Source organism: Lissotriton helveticus, chromosome 6, assembly GCF_964261635.1.
Source record: "Lissotriton helveticus chromosome 6, aLisHel1.1, whole genome shotgun sequence".
Lineage (NCBI taxonomy): Eukaryota > Metazoa > Chordata > Amphibia > Caudata > Salamandridae > Lissotriton > Lissotriton helveticus.
The window spans coordinates 1015874091-1015887982 of NC_136067.1; the positions used below are offsets into that span (position 1 = coordinate 1015874091).

Sequence of the window (13892 nt, forward strand, 5' to 3'; positions counted from 1 at the left end):
AATAATTAGGTGACTTGCAGAAGTGTCTCTCCAATGTTCTTGAATGCTTGAACATATTCATCCAACTTGTCTTCCTCTTTGTCAGGTGTGAACAAAGGCAAATGTGCAAACATTTCCTGACCTTCCAGATCCAATGAACGTTTCAACAACCATTTTTGCCTTTCAAATTTAAATGTTAAGCCCTCAATAGCCCTAGAAAAGCATTAAAAGCCCTGAACCACTCTTTCCAGACAATAGGCGGCTCACCAGGTGACTGTAAAAATTGAGGAGGCAGATGTATCACCTACATGTCCAATACGGTTAATAGTAATAAATGCCAGGACCAACGACGAGTTAAATAAAAATTCCATCTGAACAGTAATAGAGATACCTGTCCGTCACAATGGGACTAGGTCAAGCAAAGATGGCCACCATTACCCACGTTCCTCTGTGTGATGACATCACCAAGAGCCTGCTCCAGAGCGATGATGGTATCTAAAGAAATCCGACGGCCAACAAGCATTAATGCGGAAAATCAGCTGTACGGTGAGTGTGGGTGCGGTGTGCTTGGTGCTGCTGCATATTTCACCTCGTTCGACTTTGCTTGTGCCTTCAGTATCATACTTTCACCTGCCCAGAGAAAGGAAGAGCAGGGAGTAGTGTTGTTGAGTGCCTCGCTTGACACCGGTGTTATGAGAGGCAGAGGAGGACACAACTCCAAGTTGAATACACCTTTATTTGATAAGTTCTCACCAGTAAAAGGGAGGGAGACAAGCCACATCCTAGCCGCTACTGAGGTACCGGTCCAAAAGCCCTTGAACTCATGATCTGTCCACACTCCACATTTAATCATGGAATGTGAGTGTTTCCCACAAGCAGGCAGCAATATGGATATAACTCTGCCCTAACAGAACTGCTAAAAAACTAAACTGAGTTTTTTAAGCCTGAAGGATCTTTATTTTAGCTACCTCCGGCCAAAAATCCCCTAGACTTCAATGTAAGTCAATGAAGAAAATGTATTTCCCCGTTTTTTCCAAGATCGCCCTAGTTTCACTTACAAATTGTGGGCAAGTGTGCTACTTAATTGATCCACATTACTCTAGTAATGAATACACCGCTACACAGACCTACCACCACCAATCAAGACTATAAAAATCAAATTGTGCATGGTCTGAACCGTTATGTAACAGATCAATTTCAGTACTAACTGTATTCATATGGGACAGCCACTAGCTACACAGAAATTAATAGCATAACACTGACGACTAAAAATATTCCTTTAATTACAAATTGGCAAAATAACTGTTTTGGGTCACCGATACAGCGCCAGTGCGACTAACATGATTACCATAGTGGAAGACTGGAAAACAGAAAAGGAATTATTTAACGCTCTATGTAAAAACGCATACCTCGACGCTAATAACTAAGTAAATAGGGTCTGCTCGCTCTTGACAACGATGCCCCGCCGAAAAGCTCCAAGTGTGACACATAGGCAGGCTGGTCTCGAATTTATACAGATGAAAGCTGGAGGTGCACAATCACGTGACTCGCAAAGGCCAACACCTCCCCCATCAGAAGGCGGGGCTCCATACCGAAAAAAAGTAAAAAATTAAAAAAAACAGGCACACACGGAGCAGCAGCTAGAAACTGGAATAGGGCTATGTATCGGCCCGCTGAGAACGCGCGCGCATGCCATTGGTCGCGCGGACAGCTGGGGGTGGGGGATCGGGTAAAGGAAGGAAGAGCGCAAGCAGACGTGCGCGCGTACGAGTCAGAGACCTGGTAGCGGTGCATTCCGGTGTGTCCTCGAGACAGCCGTGCGGAGTCGCGAGGGAAACCTCGTGGCACCCCAACCGTTACCAGACCTATCTGCGGCTTCGTTAGTGTGACACTAACGGTGAATAGTAGCACGTGTGGGAGCCACATATGGACAGAAACATCACAAAGTGCAGACACCACCCCCGTGTTCCTCAGAATCACTATTTACATGCCACTCCGTGCCCGTCTGGATCCCGAGGAAATCAAATTAGCCAAAAAGTATTGACATACGTCACCTCCCTCCGTCCACGGAGCGGCCCCCTCACCTCGTGCCCGGACAGGGAGTGATTTAGAGCCGCTTAAGGGGAAGGAAGAGAGGGAAAAAGGGGAGGGGTGCGAGGAGAGAAAGAGGGAGGGGAAAAGGGAGGTGGCGAGAGAAGGGGCGGCTCTGTCCTCCCCCTTCCTCTCTGATTAACGGCCGCCTCCTCCTCCGCCTCCTTCGGATCCCTCGCCGCTTCCAGTCAAGCCAAGTCCGCGCACACCGAGCAGCGACACCCGCAGCAGCAACAGCAGCACCCCGGTCAGGAGACAACGTACAACCGCAGCCTGTGATCACTTGAGCCCCGCGGACTCCCAGACTCGCCGGAAGCACGCACCGAGAGCCAGGGAGCGCCGGGCAGGAGGGGGACCGTGAGCCGTCCGCGAGTGAGAGGAGCCGCCGCCGGACCGGGCTCCGCACCCCGCAGCCGCCTTTCTCACGCCGGGGCCCCACACAACCGGCACCACGCAGACCCCGGGGCTGCAATCGATGTACTCTCTTTTTTTCCCGGTGAGGAGAAGCTGATCGCCGTTCACCCCCCGCCCCGCGAGATAGACCCCGCTCCCGCCCCAGCCAGGGGTGCCTGGGATTTTTTTGTCCTTAGAAAGTTTTTTTTCCTTCGTCCAGACACCCGTGCTTTGCATTTATTTTATATACATATATTTTCTTCCCCACTTCCCCCTGTTTCCTTCCTCTCCCCCTTCCTGTGTATTTGGGCAGCTTGTGTTATAAGTGTTTTTTTTTTGTTTTTCCCTTTTTGGCCTGGAATATGGTGGGGGAAATGGAAACGAAGGAGAAGCCGAAGCCGACGCCGGACTATCTGATGCAGCTGATGAACGACAAGAAGCTCATGAGCAGCCTGCCCAACTTCTGCGGGATCTTCAACCACCTGGAGCGGCTGCTGGACGAAGGTACGGCCCGGGGAGCGGATCCCTGGTGTGAGTGTGTCTGTCTGTCTGTCCCTCGGTGGAAGGGAGCAGGAGAAGCCCCCGGCGCGCCAGTGCCAGGGGAGCCTCGGGCAAGGGCTGGATGCCCAGGAATGTGGCTACAGAGGCAGCCGGGACCCCTCCCCCTCGGGCGCTCACAGCCTTGCTGTAACTTGCTTTATCTGATTTCTCCTTCTAAGAGCGCGTGCCCTTCTCTAGTGACACTGATCACCTTCATGTGACTATTTTTAATTGCCTACAACTTATTTGCTTTTTTACTTTGCCTCCACTTTCAATTTTTTTTATTTTAAGAGCTTGTTTTCCTTTTCTTTATATCGACCTCATGATCCCAGACGGTACTCTACCATGTCCAGTTTCACTCCTTTCCTGCTTTCAGTCTCTAACTACCGCCGACTTTTAATCTTCTCCCTTGTTGGTTATGTTATTTTATTTCACGATACTAGCAGCCCCTACCCCGTAGCGTGGTATCGGGGAGCTGGGTATGCTTTCTTTGATGTAGCGACGTGGGACTTTAAAATCTTTTGAGTGAACCTAGGTCGAGGAAAGTAAAGAACGACCCCCCTCCCTCCTCCCCAGAAGGGTTTAGAAACTGTCTTCTCCTGTGTGCATCATCGCCCCCTTTGTTTACACTTTTCCAACATCCATACAGCGTCCTCATTCTGGTTATGGGTGATATGCTCTTGGTAATGGCGAGACCCCCCACAAAAAAAGAACAACCCAGCCAATTGCGTTAACGGACAGTGCCTCAAACCAATGCTGTCAAGGCATCAGCCTTATTCTCTAACACGGAAATCTGGAGATAACATGTTGGCTACTCATTTCCTCCCTCTGCCTTGTTGTCTGGGGCTGTGGAATTTTAGGGTTGCAGTGTTTTCATTCTCCATAGAAGCACGGACCCCAAAACCTCTGTCTCACCCCCTGCGGACCTGCTGTGTGTATACGGCCGCCGGCTGCGCAGGGAAGCCAGGCCATCGAAAATGGCCATTTTTGTTTTCCAAACAAGGCACCCTTCCTCTTGCAGGGATCAGGGGCTACTAAGCTCGTCTAGAGGCGGAGGCATTCCCGAGAACAGAAAGGCTAAAAGTAAACATGCACCAAAGGCAGCCTGTAAACAGGGTGTCAGTGGAATGCCTGGGTGGCGGCCGGAACCCTACGCACTCATTGATGGTGCTGTACTCTGAGTGCGAAAGAGGAACCATTTTGTCAGTCACTGGCCACTGACGAGCAAGTTAGGGTGTCTTTCCACGGGACAGGCGGCGAGACCTGCAACCCCTCTAAGAAATGATTCTTAGCATGTCTAGACACTACATTATACAGTGTCCTGCATTTAATTGCTTTTCTCTAAATGTCTGTTTGCCCACTTGTGACCGGTGTCTCATAATAATGACCCCCCCTCCCCCTGACACATTCTGGAAAACTTGTCGGTGGAGGGAAAGTTCCCCCGCCTCTCCTAGGCCTCAGCTGCTGCCTGCCCCTCTCTGCCTCCTGTTTCTCTTGGCGCTGGGCGGGGCTCTGGGGAGACACAAAACTTTATGGAATGTGGAAAAAAATGCTGCTCCTGGGAGCGCCTGCTACACTTTCTCTGAGCTTGAGCTGGACACTAAGGGGCGCCCGACAGCCCTGTGTGAGCTCCGGCTGTCTTTTACACCTCAGCCCACGAAGCCTTCAAAGAAGCCCAGAAACCTGCTACTTTTTGTGTGTGCTTTGCCATCTGGGAAAATAGCTTGGTCTTTACTCGTGTACAAACGAGTGCTGCCACTCTTCCAAGTCGTCGTCTTGTGGGCAAAATGTACCTCCCATACAAGTAAACAACTTCATTCGTAGCCTCTTGTAGCTCTACAGACTTTATCCGTCAGTCAGTTTCTGTCATGTAAAAGCCATCTGTTAGATTTATCGTTTACTCTCGTCTCCACTGCCATTGTTGATAAACTGCATACCCTGTTTCTTATAAAGTGCAAGAGGCTCATTGAGTATTAATATTCAGTTGTAGTCTTGTGAAGTGAATATTATATACTTTTTTTCTTCCATCAAGGAACCAATTTCAACAACGCCCATAGATTTCTGCATGGGTAGTTTAGCTGCTTCTAGACTTGCTGTGCTCCTCGATGCACTATGTGGTGTACCCTTACTGGGTGTATATGTATATTGGTGGTCGACTAAACAGAACGCGCCTTTATGCCCTCAGACCTCTCTAGATAAAAAGTAGGCCCTTTACAGCCCCCATTTACATTTAGAAAAGGGCTACCTTATGTTTACAGAGATGCAAGGCACCCGAACGCACAGGGTCAATTTAAATCTGCATTGTATTCTTTTGTTTTAATCCAGAGCAGTCTTGAGTTCATTACAATTTAATGTTTCATTACCTTAATAAACATTTACTGTGCTGCAGCCATCATGCCAGTTCTTAAATCCCCGATTATAATTAAAAACCCCAGGCATTGTAACCAGGCCGACTTTGTCCCTCCTGGTTTGTGGGTATTACATTCCCTTAAATACTATATTTGTATCCCTCTGTAGCTCCTTTCGAGATGTACAATGTAATGAGCAGGAAGTCAGATTGGCTTTAAGCAAACCGCTGCAAACGGACAGGAAGGGGGTCTTTCCGGAGCGTGGGATACACTGCCTTTCCTGCCATTGTTTGTTCTGTGAAATGTTTGGGATTGTCTCCGAGCCGTGCACTGTTATGCTCTGCGTGCTTCCGCTCTTTTTTTGGTAGAGGATTGTTTGTCGTCACACACCTACCTGAGGTGAAGCTTTTGGATTTTGCATCCAATTTGGGCTTTGTTTCGCATGTGATGCTTGCCATAAAATCTAGCTGTAGTGTGCTTTTGCGAAACAAGCGTGTTTATGGATATGATTTGCATTGAGCAGATGTAAAAGCCATAGTGTCATTTCAAAAATGGAACTGAAAGGATGTGGGGATGGGCCTCACCTAATGAGACGCAGTTCTAGTCCCATGCAGTTTGTGTGCCTGAATCTGACAGCAACATATGTCAACCCCCTAGAATTTGATCAAATCTGTGGCAGAGGGCGACATGCTTTTTTGGTACATAATTAATTCCCTTCCTTACTATTCACGGGAAGGGAGTTGAACCGTGTATGCATCTCCTGTACTGTTCATTAGCTGTACTCGTTTCCTCGTGTACGTTTTGCCCATGTTCCACCTTCTAGAATAATAAATACTCCCCATAACATCTTTGTGTTAAGGGTACTTGATAACAGTATGCAGCGCCTACTCCACGCAGAACACACGGTTATCTGCAGTACATTTGTGTACTGAAATGGAATTTATTTGGTTGCTTTTCTGGCTAGTGCTTTGTACTAGTGGAAGTTGTCCTGAGCAGCAGCTATGGTTGATAATGCAGACCTATATACGTGCTTAAACAGTTTCATACCTTCTTTTCTCTGCTGTGCCATGGCCGTACACATTAAATACCTACCTTTTTATAAATATATTGACTGCATGAGTAATTGTGAATCTGTGCAGATTCTTGGCGCGTTCATGTGAAAAAGTAATTTTCTTTAGAAGCATCAATTTTGTACTCTGCCCATGTTTTAAAGTGTCTGATTTCCCCCCCCAACCAAGCAAAGGGAACATAGGTTTTGAAGGGAGGGCAGCGCATGAATAACTATGATTTGGTGATGGGTTTGGTGTGGGGGGGGGGGGGTTAAATGAAGCCTGCCAGCTTAAAGTGGGTTTGACTGTATGGCACGTAAAATGCTCTTGGTAGGGACTTTCATTATTGCTTCCCAGCTTTCTCGCCGAAGTATCCACTTGGGTGGGCAAAATAGAAAATGCAATAGGCCTATTTGGGTCAGAGGGTGAATTAGATCACTATGGAGTTATAACTGGCATGTGCATGGCACGGACAAACTATAGAAGTTGGTGATGTATTGTTATTGCATTTCGGGGCATATTGCACACAATAGATTAGTGCCCAACAGGTTCCAATTTTTTTCTTATTTGTTGTATTGCCTATTCAATACTTAATGTATGGTAGATTATGAAGTTTTTGGCAACCTTCTGCCTGCTGACATTTAATAGTTAATGAATGTAGTTCTCTGTTGAATGCCATTTTGATGGAGGTGTTACCGCAAGTTTCCATTTGCACCACTGCTAAACTCACTTTTCAGTGTGCCTTCAGTATCCTTAATCTATGCTGAAGTTGAGCGCAATCAAGTGTGAAATGGCTAGAGTGATCTCTAGTTTTATTCAGACATTCTGTACAGGTTTGTCACACAGCACTCGTGTTGGGAAATAGTTGCTATGTAGCGCCTGCTGCTGATATAATGGAGCCTGCTGACCCTAGTAGAAGTTACTGCAAGCCTCTTCATAGCAACCTGTCCTCTTACCTTGTGTTCAAATGGAATTCCTATTACGGTTTTGCTAAATCCCCTCTAAGGTTCTGTGATTTCTGTTTAAGGATGGAGAAGTGTGATTGGGGTCTGACATGTTTTGTTTGTATAGTACCTAGATATGTGGTAATCCGGACTAGCCATGAATCCATTCCTTCTTTCTGCTCATAGTTTGAACTGGTTTAGCTTTACATAATTTCAGGCAGTGACGTCCTCTAGAAGACACTTGTTTATATCTGTGCACACCATGAAACACATTTTAAAGACTGCTGTCGCTTTTTCTGTGGAAGTGTAATTCCTGAATATCTGTCTGTATAATAACCAGAGAGCTCTTAACAAAGGTGGTTGAACAATGTCGGACAGTGACCGAGGTGTCCGGACTTGTTGACTCTGTCTGGTTAAATCTTTTAAGTGTCTTGTGTTTCTACACTGCTGCTGTTTGAGGGACGGCTCTTTGCTGGTGTTCCGAGCTCAGTGGCTAGTGCTTACAAGACCATGTGTTCCATTATGTACGGATTTTCTGAGGTAGCTGCTCAGAAGCATTGTGAAGTGATGCTATGTCTTTGCTTTTGAGAAAAACAATACATTCATGTACCTTAACGTTCTAATCGCACATTACTCCAGTTGGAAATATATATTTTCATCTAGTACTTAAGAAATGTGTTCTTTTTCCCCCTAGTCGTCTATATTCTAAATTAGGCTTTGTTCTTGAGTTGTGAAGCAGCGCTTCATAAATACTATGGGTTTCCAAATGTGTGAGAAGAAAACTCGGACTTAAAGTCTAAGAGTTTTCCCTGGCTGCTCTCCTTGTCTACGAGAGATTCTTGGTGGGCCTAGGAGGGGGCAGTTTGCAATGTGCACGCATAAATATGGACATGTGGGTATTTCTGCATCAACTGTTTATTTGGGTGCGTTGAAATTCGTCTCGAGTGCAGATTATAATCTGTTGTACAGTACCATCTGATCAGATTCACATTAAACACTTTGTGCACTCTGTGTTTGTGCATTTCTATGAAAGCTGAAAAGTGCAAGCTGTATGCATACTTTATGTGTGGTTAGTCCAGAGGCTCAACAATGCCGACCTCCCATCATGCCCTGAACAAAACTATCTCCCTTGAAGTGAACCATGAGCCTGCCTCCTTTATGCTGTAATAGCTTGTTTCACTGTCTCGGCCTTTTCATACATCTGTTTGGGCGTTTCTTGGCTGCGTGAAATTACGTTCGGATTGTTTCCTTTTGGATGTGTCATGAGTTTAATGTAATCAGTTTTCCCTCTTGCAATCGTGTAGTAGTGTCTGCTAGAAAGACATAACGGTTTAGGAGTTCTAGACTTGTTTAATTGCTGTTCAGAAACTATAGCCCTCTTTTTTTGATCCAGCTTAAGAATTTCTTGTATCCGACGTCAGTGAGTTCTTGCTAATTGGCCTTAGCGTTAAATGCAGATGGGTTGAGTTTGCTGTGGCTGTCAGGAGCACCCCGGGGCACGCTAACAACCAGGCTGTCCTGACAGCTCTGCCTGACTGGAGGCCAGCAGGAGCCTGTCGCAATGCTTCTCCGGTGGCAAGTAGGCAGCGGCCTTCCCAATAATGGAACTCCCTTGCTCACCGACCCGTAGCTTTGTTGAAACACAATTCAAAAGGTTCTCATCGAGCATGTGCAAAAAAAAAAACCTCCCTGCGCCTTTAAATGTCCAAGCGAGAGGGACTTCGGGTGTATTTTGACAGCAGCTTTCTCATTCGAACCAAGACGCTCTTGGTTCCCTTCACTCAACCCATGTGAGGAAGTTAGGCTCGCTGTTTTTTTCGAAATTAGTTTTTTGTCGTGTCTATTTTCATAGGTTCTGTCAGTCAACCCAGTCTTGCAGCGAAGTGGGAGTGGGTGCTACAGCTCTATCGTGTCTACACACTCTACTCCCGGTGTTGAAATGTAGGCTCCTACAGCGAGACACTTTAGACTGGACCTCACAATGTTTGTATGTTTTCTTTGAGACCTACTGTACGACGGTTGCCTTTGGGTACAATACCCCCGTCTCCTCCCCCATACTCTGTACATTTAGGTATATTGTGCAAAGTGGTTACATTCTGGCTAGAAGCAGCGCGTTGTGAAAGGTGCTTGCACAAGCGGTACATTTGTCAGCCGGATTTCTGAGGTATTGCTCCGAACTGGGTTTGCTTTTTAGTTTAATATAAAGGTATATTGTCTTAGGGCAGTAAGAAATGGCCTTTGTATCCAAGTGCAGCCCCAGAAATGAGCAGCGCTCACCGAAAGGCTGTGTTCATTGCCGGGCAGCTGAATGTCCATGCGTGGTACAAACACGCTCTCCTAATGTGCCGTGAACGCGCCTGCCCCCCTTAGCCAAAGCATGGTATCTCCTTGAGCCGATCGCGCACACACGTTCCTTTGTACGTTTATCGGCAGCTTTTCTTAATGGAGCGCAAGCATTTTAAGTTTGACAGCTCCCCCTACAGAACGATTGCCACCATTGGCCACCATGCACGCCGATGTTTAGCAGCAGATCTTTTTTTGCAGCACTTTGGTAGAGAAGCCTCAACCCATTTTCCATGTCGGGGGCTTTTTAATACAGTAATGAGGGCGGGTTTTAAACGTATTTGCAGATGACATCATAGATTACTTCCTTCCCTACTAGGTACCTGCTTTAAAATAAAAATTAAAGAGAACGCTGAACCTTAATCCTAGTTTGAAGAAATGGACGCTCGTTACCATTTGCACATGTCTATTGATAAGCAAGTTTGGTTACTGCCTATGGCATACCTTTTTAAAAAGAGGGCTCGGTCTACTAACTCTGCGCAACTTGCTCGGGCTAGTTTATTAAAAACCAAGTCGAAACACCCGGGTTTCTATTCTTAGTTGTGGAGTCTTTCTATTAAGTTGCATGATTTAACTCACTCTTTCCCACTTCCACTACCCCACTCTCCTCTGCTGCAAAACCAGGAATATTGACGAATTGCACGTGCAGTACAGCATATTCTGCATTATTTTATGCTTTATTTCATAGCTGATTTCTTCAGAAGACTTGTTACCTCATTCTTTGCACACCTTCATGTACACTTTGCTGGTTTTGTCAGCGTGTTTTCCTATCTCTCTTCTAAAGGCTACCTGGTACTTGACATTTTCCCCCAGATTTGTTCGGCCGTGACCTGCAGCACATTGTTTGCACAATAGGCTGTAAGGTGGTGCCTACTATACTCACTTGAATCGCAGGTTGGGGCCCGGTAGACGTTTGACCTTTAAGTTGACACTGGGGACTTATAACTTGGCTAACTTAAAATTTCTCGTGTAACTTGATTTTTGATTTATGCCTGAATCTGACCAAGTTTAATACATGTGCGGTAAACCCTGTTACAAGCCATATCAGAATTGTGATTTTTGCTTAAAGCATCACACCCTCCGTTTACTCCATGTAAACTTCAGCAGGTTAATCCTGACAAAACGTAGCTGGTAGAGGAGTAGAAGCGGATGGCCACTAAATTGTAGGACTTGAGGGTTTAGGTGCTTAGAGCGCCAAACTATAACTAATGCTTCATTTTTTCAAGCAAGCTTCATAATTGGTGCTTTTAAATGAACTCCATAGATACCGATTCAGTGTCAGATTTTTATTGGGTACGATATATAATGCACCCTCCGTTGGCCTTGATGTAATCTGGGTCTTGGACTTCCAATGCTTGGTCCATCTCATGATAGTGTTGCTTTAGTTTGCCTGTTGTCACCAGTTGCCCAACAATGTAAGAGTAGCAAGCATTAATAAAAAAAATGCCCTGGTTTTGAAGATCTGATTTCTCCTCTTGTGGTGTTAATGTATCCTTTGTATAGCACGTCTCTAATGTAACTCGGATGTTTTGCTTTTATTTACTGTCTTGAACCTGTGATTGCAAGGACTTGCTCTTATTGGCCCCAAGTAGTTTTATCAGTGTCTGTCAGTAATAAATTTCTGCTGTCGTGCAGATTCACCATCAACCTATTGTGGGTTAAGCCGTTCATTTGTCTGCTAACATTTAGCGTTTTTTTCTGGCCCCGTCTGTTTTGCTGGCTTATATATATATATTTTTTCCTTGCAGCCTGACCTTTGCAATCCTAAAACCAAATGTTAGTTTGGGCTTAGTGCAATCCATTGGAAAGTTCAGCTCTTCATTTTCATCGTCTGTTGCACACAGCGTTATTAAAGTCGGCAAAATTGCTTTCTGGTGCCTACTGTAGATATTTGTAGCTTGTTGAAGGTCTCGGAAATAATCCGGCCCTTTTTCATAATAATAGGCTGTGACAGCCTTTGAATGCAGCTCTCATTTTGCTGTGATGTGGCAGGGGTATCACCTATTGATTTACTCCCGAATGAATCTAAAATGTTATTGGCTTTCAACCTGATATTACCACAGTATTGACTGTGAGTATGCAGCATCCTGGAAGTGGCCTGCAGTAGAGGGTGCGAGTGTTCTCTTTTAAAAAAATTTTTTTTAAGCATAGTCCTGAGAAAAAAAATTATTTGAAATGGGAGACATTTCATTATGTTATGTTATAAAGATATTTATAGAGCGCACTATCACTGATTAGTTTCTTGGCGCTAAGGTCAACAGTAACATGGACATGGGTGAGAGGTGGAGAGTTTATTAAAATGCTTGTCTGAATAGCCAGGTCTTCAACGTTTGCTGTAACACTTTTTTTTAATCTAACTTTTTTCACTAACCTGCTCAGATTACCCTAATTTTGAAGCTGGTAACCAGGGTGCATCTGTACTTCAGAGAAGGAACACAGTATCCCAAAACTTGCCACGTGTGCATTAGCAAATATGTTTGCAGGAGAACAAGCCCCTCTCTTAGCTGAAACGCACCCCAAAGTTATGTTCCTGGGTAAGACCAGAGTTCTATTGAATTTTGAGCATTTTGTCAATTGTGTAACCTTAGCTGGCGGATAAAAGTTGCGCCCAAGCTTACTCCAATTGTGTGTAAAAATGCCAGTACAGTTGTTTGGCAGTTTTGGCCGATTTTTTTTTTTCTGTTGCACTTCAAAGTCCTGCCACACGTAGTGCTGTTGGTTCTTCAGTCACTTCCCCAAACTTCTTAACGTTGCTGCCCTCCAAGCCATATCTTCGTTTTCTGTTGGTTATTTTAAAAGGCTGTGTGTGTGGCATAGCAACCTGGAGAGTGAAAACGTGCGCCTTTACAGAGACACGTGCCGGGTCTGTTCAGGTGCAAGGCTTTTGTAAATTACGAGAAACCCCCTCCTGAACCCGCCTATTAAAACACGTTTTCCTTGCTTTTTTTTAGTTTAAGTTTTTCTTTAATCATTTTCTTATATTGTTTTTTTTGCTAAACACCATGCATTGGGTAACATGTTTACAAGCCGAAATGTGTGTTTTTTTCATTTAAAAGAGTGCCCTATAAATATTCTTTCAGGGTTTGATTTACCACCTGCACAAGGCCTTGGTGACAGTTATTTCAGATTGACGCGAGGGCTAATGTGGATTGCATCTTCAAAGTATCACCGTATTTCCAGTTGCTCATTAGTATTCTGACCTGACTCCACTGGAGCCAAAGGACAGAACCCATGCTATTTAGATAATGGGTGCATAAACCTAGTGCCTATTGATTTACTAACTATTTTTGTTCATAACTATTCATGAGGAAGCCGGTTGGTTCCAAATGGCAGGTTTAATGCACATTGGTAGTGCAGCGTTTTAATATTGTTAAGTGTCTGGAGTCAGGAAGGTAAAGTTGCGTCAGTCTGAGATTAACATGGGATGAATAGCCAAGCAATTTATCAGGCAAGCAGCCCTGAAGAGTGTTGTCGCGTAGGCTGCCGGTGATAAATGAGCACAGGGTGGGCGCGCAGGTAGGTGGCTGCTGCAGCCCACTGCTAAGGCCAAGCCCTTGAAGGGTGACAGCTGATATTTAGGTGCGTGGTGGCTAATTATTTGAGGCATCGCAGTGATGTGCTCAGCTGAGTAGAAATGAAACCTGTCCCATGTTGCGTATTAAAAACTGTAGCGGCTAGCACAGTTTAACTTGTGAGATGGGAAAATGAGACCAGTGCGCATCATTTTTAGCCTAGCCAGTCAAAATTGACCTTGTTGACTTGTGTGACGGAAGTGTGGTATTTCAACTAGAGAATATGTATCATAGTAAAGATAGTTATACCTTGCTATTTGTCAACTAATCTATGGGTTTATGACAATGTGCTCATTCATCAGGGCACATTCTTGTGCATGTAAATCCGGGTGATCCATGCTGTCATTCCAATTGGTTGCAGCCTTGAAGATGTTTTATATTACCATGTAATATCAGGTTTGGTTTTATATATAGTTTGAGCGGCACCTAAGCTTTGTACTAGTTCTGAATGCCTATTCTGTCACACCACCTCCTCTTATGGGTTAACTCGTATATTGCTTTCTTTGTTTGTGCTATGGGAGATCTTCCAGATACTCAGCACCTTTTTTGGCTACTTTAGACATCTTTGTTTTCTTAACAAATGGAGTCTTGCATCTGTGGCAAACAGTGTGTTCATAACCTTGTATGCTCTCT

The 13892-nt window shown here is 45.0% G+C and overlaps 2 protein-coding genes across 12 annotated transcripts in view; one reads left to right on the forward strand and one right to left on the reverse strand.

Annotated features, from left to right (window-relative positions):
* The window catches only part of LOC144763238 (uncharacterized), an 853666-nt gene that overhangs the window by 150880 nt on the left and 688894 nt on the right, over positions 1–13892 (reverse strand). The window lies entirely within an intron of this gene.
* QKI (QKI, KH domain containing RNA binding) overlaps positions 1809–13892 on the forward strand; it is a 284910-nt gene continuing 272826 nt past the window's right edge. For 3 of the 11 annotated variants that reach the window (XR_013596195.1, XR_013596196.1, XM_078648646.1), the window contains exons 1-2: positions 1821–2565; positions 2816–2967. Coding sequence is in view for 9 of the 11 variants with exons in the window: in XM_078648646.1 (XP_078504772.1) it covers positions 2546–2565; positions 2816–2967 (172 nt within the window). In the remaining 2 variants the exon portion in view is untranslated. Of the gene's footprint in view, positions 2566–2815; positions 2968–13892 lie in introns of all 11 variants that reach the window. The other 8 variants (XM_078648647.1, XM_078648649.1, XM_078648642.1 and 5 more) reach the window with 7 other exon arrangements.